A 22,266-nucleotide genomic window follows, 5' to 3' on the forward strand; every position below is an offset into this window, starting at 1 on the left:
ATTCAAGTAGAAACAAAAACATAATGATAATGTAATATTTTGATTTACAAAAAAAAAAAAAAAAAAAAAAAATCAAATGAAATCAACAGAATCCCCTGATCTTAGGGCCTGATCAGCCCTAAAGGACCTATGTTTGGTGTATATTAGTTGTTAATATTAGCTAGTAGAATTAGTCAATCAATGTACAAATTAGGATAACTGTAACAGCCAACTATTGACTAGGATGGCTATAGATTAGTGATTAAGACAGCTATAAATAGAGTGCTATACCCTTAGACACTATGATGTGTGTGTGTGTGTGTGTGTACTACTTTTTAATCAAATAATAAATTGTTTTTTCCAACTAATATGGTATCAGAGCCACTTTAGTTTCTTAGGCTCAATTTTTCTGGCTACTCTACCCTACCTTTCTTCCTTTTCTTTTTTTTGGTGTCTCTGCCCTTCCTTCTCCTAACTTTGGTATCTGCTCCTCCTTTCACCCCTTCTGAATCTTTGTTTCTCCATCTTCAGTTCTCCACATGGCTGAACAAACCTCCAATCAGAATTCAATAGTCCCTAAAGTATCCAATCAACTCGACAACCTTACTCTCCAAATCACCACCCAAAAATTCAATGATCATAATTTTCTTGAGTGGTCTCAATCAACCAAACTCTTTTTATTAAGTTGAAGGAAGATGGGGTATCTACATGGGACAATAACAAAACCAAAAACTTCAGATCCTAACTTCGAATCATGGAAAGCTAAAAACTCTTTAATAATGTCATGGTTACTGAATTCAATGCAACCAAAAATAGCTAAGCCTTTCTTATTTCTTGCTATGGTGAAGGAGATTTGGGATGTTGTTACACATACCTATTCAAAGCAAGGAGATGCTGCTCAAGTGTTTGAATTGATGAACAGGATTCATGCAACCAAACAAGGAGAATTGATAGTCAAATCATACTATAATACATTGAAGGTATTATGGCATGAGGTGGACATCTATCAACATATTGAAATATTTATCAAAAAAAAAAAAAAAAAAATCAACATATTGAAATGGAATCACCCAAGGATGCTACAAAGCTTGTTAATTTATTTGAAAGATAGAGGATCTTTGACTTCCTTGTTGGCTTGAATCCAGAGTTAGATAAGGTACAGAGCCAAATCCTTGGAAAAGTTCCCCTTCCTTCCTTGAATGTAGTGTTCCCTTATGCACAGTGAAGAATTTAGAATTGGTGTTATGATGAAAACACCATCTTATGGTAATTCTGCTCTCAATGTGGCTGTGGAAAACAATCCAAACACAAACAAGGGAAGGGAGAAAGATACAAGATGGTGTGACTATTCCAAAAGACCCAAACACGCAAGAGAGACATGTTGGAAAATGAATGGAAGGCCACAAGAAATGGAACAAGAATGGAAAATTTTCCAAAGACCAACGAGAGTTTTCAAGCTTAGATAATACCAGGCCCCAACTTTGCTGCTAATGAATCTATTTCAGCTTATGAAAATCTGCCTTTTAGGAAGGAACAATTTGATCTTCCATATAAGATCATGGGAAAATCAGACGTTACTCCACTTCTTGTGCTTTTACACAATCAAGTACACTCTATAAAGCTCTTACAACCACTGTTACATCTAATTCTAACTCTTGGATCATTGATTCAAGAGCTTATGATCATGTGACCAAAAGAATTCAATCGTTTCTTGTCATAAATACCATGTTCCAGCAAACAAAAGGTGCAGGTTGCTGATGGAACTCTTACTCTAGTTAGTGGCAAAGGAAAGTGCATCTTTCAACCAAATATTACCCTCACTTCTGCACTGCATGTCCCAAAAACGTCTCGTAACCTTTTTCAAACTTAAAAAAACTTACAACTATTTAACAACTTTTTTCCCAAATTATTGTGTTTTCTAGGACCTCACCTCAAGGAAATGATTGGCAATGCTAAGGAGGGAAATGGCCTATAGTACCTAGACACCAAGGAAAGAGGAAAAGTTCAGGCTTATCAAATAAAGGGAGCTAAAGGATTTTTTGAAAGCTATTGGCTAATGCATGAGAGATTAAGGCATCTAACTTTTGCTTACAACAGTTGCATCCTAAACTTTGTATCAACCTAGATAGCTCTAAGTTCAAGTGTGAAGTGTGTGAATTGGAAAATGGCAAAAGACCATCGGGATCCCTATCCTTTGAGTATAAAAGAAGTGAAGTTCCTTTGTCTATTATACATACAGATGTGTAGGGAACCTCATGGATAACTTGTCTTTTTGTAGACAGGTGATTTATTAGTTTTATCGATGATTGCAGTAGGACTACTTGAGTGTATCTACTAAAGGGAAAATCTGAAACTATTCTCATCTTGCAAAACTTTTACAAAATGATACAAACACAATTTGGTGTCCAAGTACGAGTGATTTGATATGATAATGGAATTGAGTACTCCAATGAAAGTCTAAGTACACTTCACTTAAAATGGCCTTTTCCACCAATCTGCATGTGTGGATACCCCTCAACAAAATGGGATGGTTCAACGAAAGAGTAGACATCTCCTTGAAGTAGCTTAGGTACTTATGTTTGCAAGAAATGTGTCAATGACTTTTTAGGGAGACACTATCCTTACAACAGCTTGTTTAATAAACGATATGCCTTCAAAAGCCCTTAACTTCAAAACTCCCATTGAAAGCTTCAAAAATTATTTTTCCCATATACCATGGCTTGGGACTCTCTCTTCAAAAGTGTTTGGATGCAATATTTTTGTTTATATCCCAAGTAAAGACAAATCTAAACTTGACCGTAGAGCTACTAAATGTATCTTCTTAGACTACTCTCCTACTCAAAAGGGTTATAAATGCTACCATCCTGCTTCTCGAAAGAAATTTGTTATAGTGGATGTTAACTTCTTTGAGGACTAGCTTTATTATCAAAAAACTAATCTTCAGGAAGAGAAATTGGAAGTGGAAGATCAGTACCAAAACTAGTCCCTACCTTTCTTGATGCCTATTTGGGTGGGTGAGAGAACCAGAATGCAAGGGGAGTCTAAAAATTCCGAGCTACAAAATCAAGGGAAGTCTCAAAATTCAAAGTTGCTTGTTTACTCAAGAAGACCTCCAAAAATTGGGCTGGAACAAGGTCAAAATCCTCTTTAAGCACGATCAATCATCGACCCTAAAAGAAGGTATGTCCCCTAATCCGCCTAATTCTACAATTTTGAATCCTCCCAATGTTGTCCAAGTGGTTGATACCAATGCGGACATTCTTATAGCAATCAAAAAAAGTGTTAGGAATTGTAACAAACATTCATCATTGAATTTCTTGTCTTATACTGGATGAACAACAGCTATAAGGCCTTTACTACAAACTTGAATTCAAGTTCAGCCCCAAAAAATATACAAGAAGCACTTGTTGACCCCAAGTGGAGAGAGGCAATAGATGAAGAAATGAAGGCCCTATACAAGAATGAAAGATGGGATATAGTTGATCTTTCTAAAGGAAAGCATCCACTTGGATGTAAGTATCAAGTACAAAGTTGATGACTCTATAAAGGGATATAAACCAAGATTGGTCACTAGGAGGTGCACTCAAACTTACGGGATCAACTACCAAGAGACCTTTGCACCTGTTGCAAAGATGAACTCCATCAAAATCCTACTATCTTTTGCTGCAAATTGTGATTGGTCACTTCTACGATTTGGATAAAAGATGTTTTTCATGGGAACTTGGAAAAAGGCGTCTTCATGGATGTACCTCTTAGATTTGAGGGGTAGTTTAAGAATGAGAAGATGTGTAAGTTTCAAAAGTCTTTATGCAGTTTGGAACAGTCCCTGAGGGCTTGGTTTGAAAGATTTGCCAAATCCCTTATGGGGTTCAAATACCAAAAAAGCCAAGGAACCACACTTTGTTCATCAAATGATCACCAAGGAAAATGGTGACTATTCTTATTGTCTATGGGGATGATATTATAGTCACTGGTGATGATTTTAAGGAGATATAGAATTTGAAAAGTAAATTAGCTAAGGAATTCAAAATTAAAGATTTGGACAGTCTCAAATATTTCCTTGGCATTGAAGTTGCACAATCAAAAGAGGAATATATGTGTCTCGAAGAAAAATACATTCTTGATTTCTAGAAGAAATCGGAATGTTAGAGCGTAAGCCTTCGAATACACCTATAGATCATAATAATAAGTTAGGGATAAACTTAGACAGAGCGTCGGTTGATAAAAGAAGATATCGAAGGCTTGTTGGCAAGTTGATACACCTATCTCATACAAGGCTAAACATTGCATATATTGTTGATGTCACAAGTCAATTCATGCATGTCTCCATAGAAGATCACTTGGAAGCTATAGTGAGGATATTGAAATATTTAAAGGCTACTCTAGGCATAGGATTGTTATTCTCTAAAGGCATAGGATTGCTATTCTCTAAGATTGTTATTCTCTAAAAATAGTCACATGCAAGTAGAGGCTTACATTGATGTTGATTATGTTGGATCTACAATGACAAGAGATCTACTTTAGGGTATGGCACCTTTGTAGGAAGCATCTTGGTGACTTGGAGGAGAAAAAAACAACCGGTAGTTATTGGATCAAGTGTTAAGGCTGAATACCGAGTTATGGCCCTTGGTATTTGTGAACTCATGGGAACTCTATCAAAGGAATCACAAGTAGATGTTGAAGAACCTATGAGGCTATATTGCAAAGACAAGGCAGCCATAAGCATTATACATAACCCGATTCAACATGACCGCACTAAACATGTTGAAGTGGATAGACACTTCATCAAAAAAAAGATTGATAATGGTTTCATTTGCACTCCTTTTGTTTCATCAAAACTGCAGCTAGCTAATAAATTCACTAAAGGAGTGTCTAATCCAAGCTTCAACTCAGTGACATGCAAGCTAAGAATGAACCACATCTTCAAACCAGCTTGAGGGGGAGTGTAGGAAATCAATAGAATCCCCTGATCTTAAGGCCTGATCAGCTCTAAAGGACCTATATTTTGCGCATATTAGTTGTTAATATTAGCAATTAGAATTAGTCAATCAATGTACAAATTAGGATAACTATAACAGTCAACTATTGACTAGGATGGCTATAAATTAGTGATTATGACAGCTGTAAATGGGTGTTAGACTCTTAGACACTATAATAAATAAATAAATATATATATATATATATATATGTGTGTGTGTGTGTGTGTGTGTGTGTGTGTACTATTTTTTTATCAAATAATAAATTGTTTTTTCCAACCAATAATAATGTAAAAAGACTTCATCAGGGAAAAAAAAAACCATCCCACATTTAGTTAATATAGCTTGATGTGAAAAAGAGTGCTTGTATGGAGTCATTCTTGCTTCATGTTCTGTTTGACTATAAGGTCTTAAGTTCTAGGAACGTCTGGTTGTTTTATTGACTTTTTTTGCACACTTTATTCCATAGATTCAAGTAGAAACAAAAACATAATGATAATGTAATATTTTGATTTACAAAAAAAAAATAATAATAATAATGTAAAAAGACTTCATCAGAGAAAAAAATCAGCCTACATTTAGTTAATATAGCTTGCTAAACTTTTTCATGCTTGAATGTAATGGTAAAACTTGTTGATTACCTTGCAGAACCGATACTTCTTTCCTCCTGGACCAAAAATGATCTCTTTTACAACTTTATTTCCATCAGATTCCTATTCCAGCTCAAGCAATTAAATTTCAATGTCAAGCATAAGGAAAGATGCAATAGTGCATAAAAAGAAAAGGTTGCATTGTATTAGTGGGAAAAGAATACAATAGTTTCATAATAATCAACTGTCAAATTTCAAAATCATGGACATATTAGGTTATGATGACCAAAATAAAAAAAAAGATAAGATATTTTTTGTGCAGATCATGCTAATTTAACATATGCAAACCACACTGGACTATACAAATAGAATGGAGCAAACTCCTCTCCAAACCCTTCACAAGTCTTGTTTTCACTTTTGAATCAACAAAACTTAGTGCATTAGTAATAGTAAATTTACCAAGGAGCAGAAGGCTTCTGGCTCTTGATATAAGATGGAGTATCCACTTTAAATCATCAATGTATCTAATGGATATCAACCTTAATGAGGTAGAAATTGGATCAAATTTGGATCACGATCTGACCCATTCACAGTCCTGTATATAGGAAAGCCAATCCCAAGACATATAACGAACCTATTGGGATTTAGCAGTTTAGACCCAAGTTACTTTGCAATGTAAACAAAGAGAGTAATTCATTCCAAAAAGAAGACCAAATCTATATCATGTCACAATTTCCATTTTCTTCACACAATTCAAAAACAGAACAGGAAAAAAGAATGCAGAATTTGCTTCAAGAAAAATGCATACAAGCTTCATTTAACATGATAATTTTGTGTAACAATCTAACATACCATCTTGGACAGAAGCTCCTCACGGTAGGGCCTTTCAACACCTGTTACCCGAAGAAAATTTGCATAGAGGGGTTCATCAAGCACTTCAAAATCATCCCTCTGAGGAAAACACAAAGCACAACCAAAAGGACATAAAATTAACGAGGAGGAATTAATTTTAGAGGTAACTCAGAAACATGCACAAATAATGGCTTCAAGTCTAAGGAAATGTTGCTTAGTTATTTTCAATTAATAAGTACAATGAGCAGCAAAAGCATTCAAAAAGCATCTCTCTACTAACAATCCAACTAAATAATTTCACAAAATAGAATGCAAATGATGGTTACAAGTTAGAACACTTGCTGATGCTTTTTCCAATTGACATATTCAACAGGACATATGAGTGGGTTTAATCCATTTTTTGAGTTACTATTATTACAATTTCAGTATAAATCCTTTACTTACTGGACCTGAATTTTCCAGACAGGAGCCAAGCCCAAGATAGATCTAATTTTTGGGAACCAATTATAACCCACACACTGGAAAATCAGGTTAACTCTGATTCAACATTATTACTATTCAATCTTAATAGTCCCTCAACCATTCCCATTTTTCATAGCCCTAGTTTCTCATTTGTTTGATTTGATTTTAATCGTACATGTTTTTCTTATGATAAACATGAATCTAACTTTTAGAACAATCCCCCATCCAAAATGTCAAAGGTGTCCAATAGCACATAACTGGTAATAAGAAGTAGAACACCAAAAGAGCAATAAACTGATTTTCCAATGAACCAAACAATCCGAATTTTACACCATCCTTGAAAACTGCCATTTTCAGGAAATCCCTTGAAAAAACCCACTACCAACCCCCGCCGGTAGCAGAAATGAATTCAATTTTCTTCTCGGTAGTATTCCACTCGACTCGACTCTGACTATCACAACCATCAACCATCCGGCTTAGTGAGTGTGAGCTCTTGATCAAGCGGGAACCAGAAACCAACACAAACTTCAAGACTTCCATCCATTTTCTTGCTCTTTTCCCTCATTTTCTTTTTCTCAGCAACCAAACAATCGATCAATTAAAGAAGCACAAACCTGAGCAAACGAGTACATGAGGCCGGTACTGATAGATCTGGGAGCAGACCATGAATGGATCACTTCAATCTCTTGATTTCCCGGGTCCCCCATGACTGAAAACTCCGAAATTGGGCTTTGACTTTCAAGAATGGAAGCTATGAATAAACACAGTGAAACTGCTACTGAAAGTAGAAATCTACACTTGTAGAGTGCGCCATTGGTTTCAAAAAAACTACAGCGCCGATGGCTCCAATCTCCACGTTTATTTTAGGAAGATGACAGTCGGATTCCCAAACACCGCGGCTTCAACATTATTGACAAAAATACAAAAAATTACATCATTTTTCTATTAAAAGGATTGGAAAATTATATCTGGTGCTAGAAAACAGTTGTCAGCGGTTATACGAAATTAGATTACTAAGGTCGAATTTCTATGATACAGTCAGCTCTCTTGAAGGAGGTTGCGTAACCGAGGTGGCGATAGGCAAGAGTTGGCATAGGATTAATAAGGGATAATCTTGAAAGCCAAGCCTGTTGATTGGTCTAGAATAGACAAGCAGACAAATAAATTTTAATATTAAATTCAATTATTAGAATAATTTATCATATGAGCAGTGAGTCAGCACCAGCTGTCGGACACCGTATATTACCAAAGGGTGGAGTACGGTATTTAGATTAGAAAATAAAAAGAAATGAATTAAATAAGAAATATATTTCATATTTTGGAAGGTTTATTTTTTTATTTTCATATTTGCTAAAATCACCTAATAGTAATAAATATGGAAAATATTAAAATAATTAAAAATTTACTAAATTAAACGCATGGGTAGACCAAAATTGTAAATAACCAAATTACAATATTTTATAAAATAATCAATTTGAAACTTCTATAGTTTTAAAAATGGAAAATATCTACAAAGAAAATTATCAAGCAAATTTTTTAACAACTATGTTTTATAAAAAAATTATTTAAAATTTTACTAATTATTTTGTATCATAAGGATGATTCTAATAAAAATATTTCTTTCATTTTGATAGTTTATTCAATTACATGAATTATACCTATTTACACAAATACCTCGACAATTTCCACTCGTTAATACATAGAGTCCAATGAGTTGGTACAAAAACAAGTCTCGAGCCTCAAAAGATAAAGGTACATGGACAGTTCTTTGATCCCCGTCATTGAATCCATTACGAAGTAATAGATGTATACAATTACAATTTTGTATAATTTTGCTTTAAAGTCATTCACTCACAAGACATTGTATATATTTTGCTAAAATAATTGATTAAAAACTATTTTTAAAAAATACTAAAATCTTGACAATATCAAAAAAACATTTTTCTTTATAACAATTCCTATATTTTATATAGGAGTCCCTACTGTTTTTAAAAATAAAAAACAAAAAGCATATCCAAACACCACTTTAGTGTTTCACTGAATTTGTCCTAAATTATTTTCTAGTAGTGGTTCCAACTTCCAAGAGAAATAACAATCTATATAATAATCTTTCACAAAGGAATGGCTTTCTTGAAAATAAAAGAGATACTATCCCAATTACACATCCATGAAGCTCCATCAAAATGAAATAGAGAGGCCAATGCAGAAGCTATTTGCGCAAGTATGAGAGAGTAAACAACCTTATACTTGATCTGTCATATGACTGCATATAAGGAAGTAAATCAAATGGCTTACATTGTTCAGTCAGGTCCTTGACATCCAGGTTCGCCTCCTCTGCCAATGCAAGGAAGTAATTGAATGTTTCAATGTTGCGAATCACGGAAGCAATGTATGCCACAGGGACTGAATTTTTACCACCACCATCCGCATTGGTAGTAGATCTACTACCATGATCATGGTTGTGGATATCAGCACCTTCAGCTCTAGCATCCATAATACATCTGCTATCTGGTGAAAATTCCACACAATTATCTTGCTGGAGAGGAGACGAGGATCTGGTTTGGTTCAAAAGAGTAGCCAGAACTCGGATAAGATGTGGGAGGCAAAGTGGATTGTAGATTACATCTGCACCCAATCTGTAGAAAGAGAAGGAAAATGAGAATAAGCTGAAGAATGAAACTGACACTGTAACCTGTGTTACAAATTCGAATAACAAAATGTCAAACTCTTCCCCACTGTTGATTTCAAAATTTTCAGTTATCTAACAAACTTGGGTTTTTGGTGTAAGAGAAGAACCGAACCAGTGTCAGCAGGAAACTGAAAAGTCAGAAGCGTTCCTAATGTGTTCAAGAGCCAACTTAAAGTATGGAATGAACTTAAACAGGGTTACTAGGACAACTACACGCATTCAACATTGGTTGAATGTTATACTTACATGATGTCAGGCATGAAATTTTGGAGCTCACTTTCCTCTGCAGATTCCCATGGCAGAAAAATGCATTTTACCTGTGTTTCAAAGTTCAAGTCAGCTTCAACTGCCGAAGGGTCTTTTCCTAATCCCATAACATGATACTGCACTTCATAAACTTCCAACAAATTGCAAGGATCAGGTGAACGAGGAAACCATAAAATTAAAATCAAAATTTGAACCTTATATTTGAGGCATTGGGTCTAAACTTCCACGAATGGATTCAACTACTATGAGTGCACAAAGGGTAGAAGCCTTAGCTATATCAGAGGCATCATTTTCACCCCGAGATCATGCTAGTTAAGCATCATAGTTTGCAAGTCAATCAATAAAACAGCTGGAATTAATAAGCGACCATATTGATCATTTCACAACCAGAAAACTCAAAAGTCAAAACCCACCATTCTTGTTCAAAATTCCAAACTAACATGTTTTTACAAATGCTCTTCTACTTGCTCAAGTCAGAATAGTTCAAATGGGGCTAGTCCGCTGGATTGATAAATACTCTATGCCCTTTCAAAGATGGAGCATTTCAGACAAAATGCGAGACATGCCACACAGATCAACAATATAGATTAGTAGATGGAACAAGTAGGGTAAATCTGGTGATCAATTCATAGCGAGAGAAGGGCTACTTGTTTCCTTGAACAGTTCTTTCAAACATGAATCATCCGATTAATAATCATGATCCTAAGATTTCGGAGACCCAATTAATTCATCTTGTGCAGGGAAATTAAGTAGAACATTTTGAAAACAAATTGAACTCAAGATTGGAACAAAAAGCATTTTGCATTTCAGCTAAAGTACATTGTGAGAACCTTGTATTTTAATAGACAAAAAATACATTGCAAGAACATTAATATTCATATGACTGAAACTCACCAAATTTGGATCTTGATTAGTTGTCCCCGGATCATCCATTCTGTTGTTCAACTGGTTCAACTCCAAGTTAAGCTTCATATTTGCTAAACTTGACAGGCCACCTTCACTTAATATCACCTGCATCAAACACAACATGTTTGTGAATGTTCAGCATCAAATACATCATTTTTTTGGACATTCAAATGACCATTATGTTCCCATCATGTTCTCAGTAGAATATATATAAATATATATATTCCTTATTATTAGTGTTTAGTTAGGTTGGCAATTCCGGACAAAATTCCTAAGTGTACCCTAACTCGGCTTTCCAATTCCTCTTCGGACTACTTGACTTTGAAGACTAAGATTTTACTAAGAGGCCAAGGTATGTAGCCAAGTGTGTGGTGATTGAATGTGAATCAACCCGGTTTTTAATCTTTATGTGTTAGAAAGTTGGGAGAAATGGTTTTTGGTGCAAGACTTTTATTCCCCTGTTTCTAGATCGATCCAAGTGCAGGGGTGGATTGATCCAACTAATTTTTTTTTTTTTTATCAAATCTCAGCCATTAGATTAAGGGCTTCTTTTTACACTTTAAAAAGCAATCTTCTCTCATTTTTCTGGAGAGTGACTATAGAAAACGTGGAGAGAGAAGTCACCTCATGTGTTCTTCATTTTCTCATATTGTTTTCCTAATTTGGGGCTTTTGATTGCAAAGAAAATCCATTTCTCTTAATGTTTTCCAAACTAATTTTTAATGGATTTTCTTGAGCAATAAATGGGTTGATTCATTCCTTCATTCATATCTCAATCTCTCATTCTATTTGGGTTTGTGCAAAAACTCATTTTCTTCTTGTGTGGATTCAAGAAGAGGCCGTGATTGAGCTTGGTGCGGACTCCAAGTGTGCTCCGGAAGATGAAGGTGAGAAGCTGAAAGTAAAGGTACTAGTCAAGTGGTCCGGGAAGGATTGGTTGGCTTAATGTCATAGGATGCTTCAAATGACCCTCCCCATGGCCTTATATAGGAGGAGGGAAGCTTCTGGAGACTCCTAGAGCCATCTACACTAAGCCATTAGTGGGAAGAGTGTGGAAGGTTCTAGAAATGTCTAGAGATGTCCACACATCTCTACACTATGGTGGAAGGCATAGGAGGAGTCCAAGGCTTTCTAGAGAAATCTAGAAGACTCTTGTATATACTTGTATATAGGCTTGTACCTAGAATGATGTAGGACATTCTAGAATAGTCTTGAGTTGTAAGGAACCCTCCAAGGTTCTAGAGAGTTCCATTGATGCCTATAAATAGGTGAGGGCCTCATTTGGCCAAGGCACCAAGCAAGTGAGCATCCAAGCACTTGTAAAGGCTTTCTTGAGATAATAGAGCTTCCATTCTTTAAGGAGTTGTCTACCAAGCTTCTTAAGCTTTTGAGTCGCGAGTGTCTTAGCCTAGCAAGCTAAGCGTTGGGGAGCAAGGCTGACTTAGCAAGATCAAGCGTCTTGACTTGTCTAAGTGCCGCACGAGCTTAGTGAACGACTAAGTCCGTGACAAGTGGTATCAGAGCGTGGTTACGAGGTGGGCATAGCAAAGGAAGCATGTCGGGCTCTAACGTGGAGGAGACTAGTGAGCAAACCCGTGGAAGGGAGACCGAGCCTACTGCACGGGGCAGGGGCAGGAAGGATAAGTCTCGTGACGCCTTAGCCAACATGGAGGCAAGGCTAGCCAAGGTGGAGCTAGCCATGGCAGACACTCGAGAAGGGGTGGACTTGATCGAGCAAGGCATGGAGAAGGGATTAGAGGATCTAAGGGAGCAGATCCAAGACCTTCGCGAGGGAGTGCTAGGCTCACAAGTTCAACTAGTGTCGCACGAGGAGTTTGTGTCCTTCCAAGGAAAGGTCTTGAGCATGCTTGCTAGCATGGAGTCAAGGATAGAGGCCTTGGCCACTCGAATGGAGTCCCGAGACCAGGAAGTTAGGCAGGAGTTGGCCATCTACAAGGTTGTAGTGTCAGCACGGGTCATGGCCACACAAGGGGCATTTAGGGTGGAGGTGCCGAAGCCACAAGGGTTTAGTGGCAAGCGGGATGCCAAGGAGTTAGATAACTTCTTATGGCATATGGAGCGATACTTCGAAGCTATCGCATTGACGGATGAGGCGGCTAAGGTGAGAACTGCAACCCTCTACCTTACTGACACAGCTACTCTATGGTGGCGTCGAAGGTTTGCCGATATGGAGAAAGGCATTTGCACCATAGAGACGTGGGAGGACTTCAAGAGGGAGATCAAGAGGCAGTTCTACCCCGAGGATGTGGCTTACCTGGCTAGGAAAAACATGAGGCGTCTCAAGCACACACGTTCGATACGCGACTATGTCAAGGAATTCTCTTCACTCATGCTTGAGATTCCTAACATGACTGAGAAGGAGTTGTTATTCAACTTCATGGATAACCTGCAAGGGTGGGCCGAGCACGAATTGAGGCGTCGAGGTGTTCAAGACTTAGCCATTGCCATGGCAATAGCAGAGTCTTTAACGGATTATAAGAGGGGAGACTCCTCCAAGGTTGAGTCTCTGGAGGATAGCCACGCCATGGGTGGGGGAGACGAGGTTCCAAGGGACCACAATGCTCCTAAAAAGAGATCAGGCAAGACGTCTAACGTCCGAGAAGGAAGGGATAAGGCAGAAAGGAAGGAGTTTACGCCTAAAATCAAATGCTTCATGTGTGACGGTCCACATTGGGCACGGGATTGTCCAAAGAGGAAGGCGCTCAGTGCCATAATCGAGGAGAGGGAGCAGGAGGACAAAGCACATATGGGCTCAATGCAGCTACTAGGTGCCCTCCAATTCAACCCGAAGCCTAGTACGCCTGAGACCTCCTTACTAGCAGGGGTGCAAGTAAAGGAGGAAAAAGGGGAGCGAGCTGAGGTAGCCCGCACACACATGGAAGAGGTCACCAAGGGAAAGGTGAACTCAATGGGTAAGAGGAAGCATCACTCTAAGCATCGAAAGCGCACGGGTCTGCATCCATCTAGAGCCTCACGGGAGAAGGAGGTAAAGAATATCCTGGCTGAACGGGTCACTAGGAGACAAGGGGTCCCTCCTGTGATAGAGTATCTAGTCCGATGGAAAGGACTACCTAAGAGGCAGGTAAGTTGGGAACATGCGGATGCCTTGAGAAAATTCTGGAAACACATCGAGAAGTTTCAGAATTTTTTTTTTTTTTTTGATAAGCAAACACATATATTAGCAAAAGGCAAAACGCCGCAAAGCATACAGGAAGTATACGAGGCGACGGGGGCCTCACAAGCTTACCAAAAAAACAACAAAAACCAACCAACCCTTAACTGGAGGCTATCCACTCCAGGAAACCTATAAGGGAGCGAGACTCCACACCACTATACAATTTTGCCCACCCCCACAAATTACAAACAAAAGAATTCTTAACTTTCTGTATAGCTAACTCCCCCCCCCCCCCTGAATGCTAATCTATTCCTCTCCTTCCAAACCGTCCAAAAAATAAATAACGGTATGGATCTCCAAATTTTCTCCCTCTTTTTTCCCACAAAAGAACCCTTCCAGCTGACAATCGCCTCCTTAAAAGTTTCAGGGAAGACCCATTGGGCTCCAACTAAGCCAAGAACAATCCCCCATAACACTCTAGCCACTGTACAATGTATAAGAAGATGATTGACGTTTTCCTCAGCCAAACCACATAAGTAGCAGCGATTAGGAAGTTGTCATCCTCTCTTTTGTAGCCTATCAAGCGTGAGAACCCTCCCCCAAGTAGCTTCCCACGCAAAAAACGCTAGCTTGGAAGGAAAGTTCTCCACCCAAATGCCCTTTTTGGGAAAAAACAGGGTACTATGGCTGATCAGCATCTCATATGCTTCCTTAACTTCGAACTTCCCATTTTTCCCCCCCTTCCATAGTGCCAAGTCCTCCTCTAGGGTGATTCTTTGACTCCTTAGGATTTGTAGCAATTCATCAACCATGTTCAGCTCCCAATGAGGCAATGACGAGGACGTCGACCGCATCGGTGGGGGAGAGTGTCACAGGATGCTTCAAATGACCCTCCCCATGGCCTTATATAGGAGGAGGGAAGCTTCTGGAGACTCCTAGAGCCATCTACACTAAGCCATTAGTGGGAAGAGTGTGGAAGGTTCTAGAAATGTCTAGAGATGTCCACACATCTCTACACTATGGTGGAAGGCATAGGAGGAGTCCAAGGCTTTCTAGAGAAATCTAGAAGACTCTTGTATATACTTGTATATAGGCTTGTACCTAGAATGATGTAGGACATTCTAGAATAGTCTTGAGTTGTAAGGAACCCTCCAAGGTTCTAGAGAGTTCCATTGGTGCCTATAAATAGATGAGGGCCTCATTTGGCCAAGGCACCAAGCAAGTGAGCATCCAAGCACTTGTAAAGGCTTTCTTGAGATAATAGAGCTTCCATTCTTTAAGGAGTTGCCTACCAAGCTTCTTAAGCTTTTGAGTCGCGAGTGTCTTAGCTTAGCAAGCTAAGCGTTGGGGAGCAAGGCTGACTTAGCAAGATCAAGCGTCTTGGCTTGTCTAAGTGCCGCACGAGCTTAGTGAACGACTAAGTCCGTGACATTAAGCTAGGTAAAACCTTGTACTTGGTTTTTATTCTTCATAGTGGAGTTTTTCAATCAGTGGTAGGCCCGTGGTTTTTGATCTCTTCGGAGGTTTTCCACGTTAAAATCCGGTGTTAATCGTCTCTTTCTCTCACTACACTTTGATTTAATTTTTGTTTTTGATATCATTGATTACTTGGGCATATATGTTGAATGGAAGAAATATGAGGTGATATAAGTGTGATGATCCATGGAATATCCTTAATAATTTTTTTGCTCATTTTGGTTAATGATATCATGGAGTAAATTGATATGAGTTGAGGAGATAATTGTTCTTTTGATTTATTTTTGAGGATTCTTGAAGCATTTGCATGTGTATTACATTTATAAATTGTTGGGAGAGTGTTAGTGCATACAATCTTGCTTGTGGATGTTTTGCTTTGTTGAATAGTTGTTGGAAGAGAAGTTTCTTGACATTGAGAAAGTCTAAGGTTAGGTAATCTTTGTTGGGAGAATTTTTAAATTGTTCTACAACACCTATTCACCCCCCTCTAGGTGTAGTCCATTATTGTGATTAACATTTTCACTTATAGATATTGGGTGCATGGGTTGGGTTCTTAGAAAACATGTTCAATGCATATTCTTTATTAAATTCTTTCTACATTGACATCAAGAAGCATTTTTGTATCCTAAGTTGAGTTTACTAAATAAATGTTTACAATGTAATACAGAATCCAACTGCTAGCTTCATGAGTAATTTACCTCAATATGGAATCTGTTTTGAGTTATTCAATGTCTTGCATTCTTGAACTTGTTACTTCAAGAAAGTTTCAGCTATGACGCCTAAAACTATCCTACATTTCCATGCACCTCTGCAAATTCAGTAAAGGCAGTTAAACACCTGATTGGACATCTAGAACAGGATCATCACCCCAAAATCCAATTTAACTACATAATTGAGTCAACCAAAATATTATGGCACTTCATTTGAAAAAACTATTATTTACAGTTAAAAGCTCAGGATATCAGGTTGATTATAATATCCTACCACCTTGCACCCAACCAAAACAGGCAGTCCATCATGGAATGGTTATAATTGATGAGATGTGAAATGCATTCAGATCAACTCCTATGAATTAGCATAATTTCTCTCCAATTTCTCCAATTATAGAACATGCAAGAAAACACCTTCATACTTGTGAGAGCTCATAGTAATGATGCATGGACAAGGGAAAGAAATATGTTAGAAAAGAGGGAAGGGAACAAGATTCTTTTAGATATTTCTCATATAGCAATGCTGCTGTAGAAGGAGAAGACTTTGGCTTTCCTTCTAACAATAAGCATAAATTTTGAATAAAGTACCTTGGAGGCTTTCACATGGGCCAGACAAATGCCAACCAAACCAACACCAGAACCAACCTGTTTTTTAACCAATCAAAATTTGGGATTACAATGTGCACATAAATACATAAATATATAAGGTTGCCGCAATATGATTTAAAAAAAATAAAAAATAAAAAATACACTGGAGTAGTGTATTACAAAATATAAAACACATGCCCAACCTATAAGGTTAGTATTGAGCAGCCAAAATTGAGTAAGTTTCTTGGCATGTTTTGAACCAAAAGCTATATAAATGATTATTATTTGCAAATTTCAAGAGAATTTGTAATGCTGAGTAATCCATGTTGGAATCCGTGCAACAATTAATAGCGAAAAATAGAAAAACGAGAAAGAAGAACACGGAGATTTAACGTGGTTCAGCTAATTGCCTACGTCCACGGGAACAGGGAAAGAGGATTTTCACTATGTTAAAATTAGGGTTACATAAAAAAGGGTATTTATACTAACCCTTAGGAATGAAATTCCAAAAATACCTCTAAACCCCCCCAACCTATCGTTCGGCCCACAACAAAAGAAGTACAAGCCTAAATGGCAAATGTCGGAGTGAAGCTTCACTCCAGCATTTGCTCCTTTTTCTCCATATGTCTTTTCACTCAAATATGAGCCACATACTACAACAATCTCCACCTTGGTAAATATTCACTCCCCCCTTAGGAGACAAGAAACATAGCTTATAACTCCACCTGGGACAATAGGTTGGGGTATCTCCCATCTAGAAACTGGAGACATTAATCAAGTTCAAGCAATGCTTGAACTTTTCTGTGGTAATAGGCTTTGGCTTTTTTTTTATTTTTAAAGGATATAAAAGATGCCTTAAAGCACCACAAAAAATAAGGGGAACAACAAAAAACAACCCCCCCCCCCCCCCCCCCCCCCCCCCCCCTCAATCAGAGTCCAACCAATCCACAAAATCAACAATAGACTATATACACCTTAGCCCACACCCAAAGATTATAAAGGAAAGAAAGTTTAAGCCTTTAGACCAAATGCTCCTCATTTTCAAACGCCCTACTATTTCTTTCCTTCCACATTGTCTAGAAAAGGCATAAAAAAGCAATCCGTTACACTTTATTTCTCTTTTTACTCAAAAAAGAATTGTGTCATCCTAACAATGTCACTCTGATTGAGAAGGAAAGCACCAACGACACCCCAAACAGAAAAAATAATAAGTACCATAAATCCCTTGCCCTATCGCATTGCATGAGGATGTGGTCGACGGATTCTTCCTCTAAGAGATAAAGGAAGCATCTGCCAGCAAAAGACTACCCACTCCTCTACATATGATCCAAGGTTAAGGCCTTATTCCAAGTAGCCTCCCAAGCAAAGAATCCCACCCTCCACAACACCCATGAATTCCGAATTACACCAGCTAGAAAAGAGCCTTGTCTTTCCGACTCCAAAGCCTTGTAGTGGGATTTAACAAAAATTGTTCAATCCTTTGACTTTGTCCAAACACCTTATCATCCCTACACACCCTCCTCCCTTGTAGTCTTTGGAAAAAGCACTCCACAGGAACCACCTCCCAATCATTAAGCTGCCTAAAAAAGCAGGGAGCCCAAACACCCCCATCAGCTGAAGGGTACCAAGCCTCCTTGGATGAAGTAATGGCATATAAGGATGGAAAAGAAGTGCTCAATAGATCACCACCACACCACTTATCCTTCCAAAATCTCACCCTCCTCCCATTACCCATGGCAAAGGCCATGTTGCCACTCAAAATATCCCAATCTTTCCTTATGGTTTTCCACAACCCTACCTCATACCTTTCTCTTACTTCCTGGGAACATCACCCTCCTTCTTCTTCCTTGTACTTACCGCTAATGACTTGCTTCCAAAAAGCCTCCCTCTTCTATGCAAAAACAATAACTCCATTTACATGAGGGCCTTGTTGTGCAATGACATATTCCTAACCCCTAGACCTCCCTTTCTTTTATTTGAGCAAACAATAGACCATCTTACTAAATAAGGTTTCTGCTCAAAGGCCCCTTCCCCCCAAAGAAAATCCCTTTGGATTAATTCTTAGCTTATTCCTAAATGGTTTGAATTGAACCAGTGTTGCATCACAAGAAACAAATTCCTAGTACATATATCTTACCTCAAAACATGATTTATTAGAAAATATTTCTGGATGAGAAAGAATGAACTCTGACAAGAAAAGACTTGAGGGCCAGATGGAACACCTGCATAACGTTTAATGTTAGTCAATAAAAATCAATGGAATAGTTATTATACTCGTAGAAAATGACAATGTTCCTCATATATAAAATTGATAAAAACACCCCCAATATAAAGATTATAGAACCCAAGTAAATATTCCATCACCTGTGGAGGTTGAGTAGGATAATTAAACTCAATCAATCAGCTGGTCACATCACAATCATTTGGGATAAGCCACATAAATCATAGGCCAACATTTCGTCATGGTGATTGCCAAATCTTCTGTTATCACAAATGCATTATCTCTTCTTTTTAATTTTAACCATGTCCTCCAAGGGCTTCAGTTTCCTCTCTTAGACCTTCAAATAAATCACAAATTTTCACCAGCATTAGCATTTTTTTTTAATATATATGACCAAACCTTCTAAATCAACAGCCCCGTACTTCTCACCTTAGTGGCTGCCACTACTTTTTCTTGAACTTCAAAACTTTTAATCTTGACTTTTCTAACCTTCCCAACCATAACACCTTCATCTCAGCTACACTTATTCTATAGCATGCTTCCATTCAGACATGCACCACCACCAGGGGTCTAAAAATTAAATAGAAATGACAATTCCTCCAACACTTTCTCCATTTAATTAGTAGCACACAATACTAAGCAATTTAACTTGTTTTGGATGATGAGGAAAAGCTCAATAATTATTATTTCCATTCCCAGCCAACTCAAAATTCCCTTTAAGGTCCATTAACAGAAAAACACACCATCATCCATGTTAAAAATAATGCCTCAATTAAATTCCAATCTATTTTAGGTTTTACATAAGGAACTAGTCAACACACTTCCTAAAATTTTCTTTAGCTTGTTCCAAAGTGGACTGACTGAATTTTCTCTGCTTGCAAGCCTGGCTACTCAGTTTGACAAAGATTAAGTAACTTCTAGTTTATTACATAGATTTGCCACTAATCCTGTTGTAACCCAACTCAACAACCAAGCTCAGGATCTCAGCAAAACAAATACACTTTTGCTCTTCTATTCTGTCTGCAAAATGTAGATTCGTCCTAAGTTAAACAATAGGTTATCATTTTTTTTCTCACAGCCTCAACCAATAGCTCTTATGGACTCCAGGTAACCTTGTTAAAGCTCTACTAAATTATTGCGTATAACAAGAGGTGCCCTCATGGAAGAAAATAGTTAAGACTATGTGGTAAGGTTGACTGCATTTTTTCCAATAAGGACTGCCGATGGTTAATTCAGATCAAATGCTCTTAATGAATGGCGCAATCAACACCATCCATTTGCTTTTGTTAATTGCAGGACAAAATGTAACTGCAAGAAAGCATACCCAGTATCTCCTTCAAGCATGTTGAGTGAACAGTGCAGGGGAACTGCCAGTTGCATTGATTTTGGACAACTTGGGACTCCAAAGCAGCCTACAAAAGTACAATAACATCAATTAAACATGAGCTAGTGCAGAGAGATTCTAGAAATTCCAGAAGTAAACATCTCACAACTAAGAGTTCATACCTGGAGGAAAAAGAAATGAAATGCATTTCAAGACCCTTGAGTTTTCTTTCACCAACCTGTCATCCTAAAATGTGACAAGTTAAGATTTTATAGTTTCATACCAACTGAGAGAGAAACAAACAATAACCAGCCCAGCCAGAGATAGAACATTTTACCTTCAACAAAATCATGTAAGAGGCATATTGTTCGTATAATTCATCCAATATATCACCATGAGCTGATTCAATTTCATTTATAAGCTTCTTTAGAAAATTCTTCGAGTAAGGCACATGGCTTTTTTCAACCTGCATTGCTGAATTAAGCTTAACAGGGTACGATAAATTTATTAATTTATATATATAAATAAAACCTTAACTTGATTGGGAACAGAACCATCTGGCTATAAACAATGTATTCAAAGATTCATTCTCTGATCGTTTCCCTAGTTTTATTGAAGCTGGTAATATGTAAATGGTGTGGTAATGCATTACTAACAAGGAAGAATGTGACACGTATGCAGGTTGTTTTGAAAGTTTGTTTTAAATTTGAAAAGGCCATGTACTGTTCAGTCCCCTTCTCTGTATAAAAACAGGGGAAGCCCAGCTTTACTCATTGAATAAAAAAAAAAAGAGATACCCATTTATTTCTCTCTTCTTCTTCTTCTTCTCTGTTTCTCTACACTCAGCAGCCAAACAGCAGATGAACATCTCTCTGGTTAAACAGACACTCTAGAAAATAACAGAAGTTAAATTTTTGAGTATAGGTTATTCACCATTTTTTTTTTTCATCTAAGCTAAGAAAGTTAAAGCCTCTACTTGACTCAATCTACTGCAATTATTAGGCTTAGCAGAGCCATGTCTTTGATGTTCTGGAGGACTAAAAATATACCTTAAGATTCAAAATTTAACTTTCGTTATTATTCCTCCACTTAACAGAACGGAGGCTAAAAATCCTTTTGGTGGCGAAGAAAAATCTGAACTTCTTCATCATCCCTAAGAAACCAAATCACTAACTCCACCTAGCCTAATGCGACTAGCTCGCTGACTTCAGCTGAGTTTTTCATTTTCCGGAAATCAGAATAACACAGAACACCTGATTCAAAATATCATTTTCTTTTCTTCTCCTCCATTTTTCTCGGCATCCAAACAGATACGAAGAGATAAATACTCACTTTGCTGATACAATTGTCCCAAATGAAACGCTGAACTCCTTCAGTAATCAAACCTCCACCACAAACACTGCGTTTTGCACACAAACACAACACATCCATTACATTCCAATACAAATATGAAGAAGGAGAAAGAAACTACAGAACTGCTAGAACGCGCGGGCCCTGCTAAGATGCGCCGGGGGAGTACCGGGCTAAGGAGATGAGGCAATGGGTGGGTTCCATGGCGAGAAACGCTGAAAGCAAGTGGAGAAACGGAGGAGCCATGGGATCGACGCCTTGCTCCGCCATGGCTGCTTCTGCCGTCTGAGTAGTTCAGGGTTTGTGATGAATTCCGAAGGTCAAAGATTTTCGCTCTTTGACTTGGTTTGTCCAAATGCAATCGAGCTTTGACACGTGTGTTGCTCCATAGTATTGCGGTGGACCGTACGTATTCCACCCTATAAAAACTGAGTTTAGACAATAATAATAACTCATTTTTTAATATAAAAAAATTCCACCAACTAAACCTAATTCCAAAATAATACTCGACCTAATATGTCTCAATCACGTAAGTATCCACATCAAAAAAACCGTAGTTTGTAAAACTTAAAATCGTCCGTGATTATGACTTAAACCATTTTATAAAAAAAATCAAAGCCATAGTTATTAATTATAGTTTTAAGTTGTGGTGTTTATTTTTTTACTTAATTTTGAATAGAATCTTAATGTTTAATAGTGTTGAATATTAAGTTATTTGTTTTTGTAGTATTTTATTTTTA

The 22,266-nt window shown here is 37.6% G+C and overlaps 1 protein-coding gene across 1 annotated transcript in view; it reads right to left on the reverse strand.

Moving 5' to 3' along the window:
- The window catches only part of LOC100264940 (branched-chain-amino-acid aminotransferase-like protein 2), a 36,416-nt gene extending 14,572 nt beyond the window's left edge, over window positions 1-21,844 (reverse strand). Inside the window, exons 1-13 of the mRNA XM_002284879.4 lie at window positions 21,696-21,844; window positions 21,509-21,575; window positions 20,514-20,642; window positions 20,359-20,422; window positions 20,177-20,264; window positions 18,769-18,853; window positions 16,632-16,688; window positions 10,710-10,826; window positions 9,795-9,865; window positions 9,077-9,495; window positions 7,474-7,568; window positions 6,398-6,496; window positions 5,597-5,668 (exon numbers count right to left, since the gene is read on the reverse strand). Coding sequence (XP_002284915.2) covers window positions 5,597-5,668; window positions 6,398-6,496; window positions 7,474-7,568; window positions 9,077-9,495; window positions 9,795-9,865; window positions 10,710-10,826; window positions 16,632-16,688; window positions 18,769-18,853; window positions 20,177-20,264; window positions 20,359-20,422; window positions 20,514-20,642; window positions 21,509-21,575; window positions 21,696-21,796 — 1,464 coding nt within the window. The 5' untranslated portion in view covers window positions 21,797-21,844. The remainder of the gene's footprint in view (window positions 1-5,596; window positions 5,669-6,397; window positions 6,497-7,473; window positions 7,569-9,076; window positions 9,496-9,794; window positions 9,866-10,709; window positions 10,827-16,631; window positions 16,689-18,768; window positions 18,854-20,176; window positions 20,265-20,358; window positions 20,423-20,513; window positions 20,643-21,508; window positions 21,576-21,695) is intronic.
- Window positions 21,845-22,266: the final 422 nt, after the last annotated feature.

Source organism: Vitis vinifera, chromosome 14 (assembly GCF_030704535.1).
Source record: "Vitis vinifera cultivar Pinot Noir 40024 chromosome 14, ASM3070453v1".
Lineage (NCBI taxonomy): Eukaryota > Viridiplantae > Streptophyta > Magnoliopsida > Vitales > Vitaceae > Vitis > Vitis vinifera.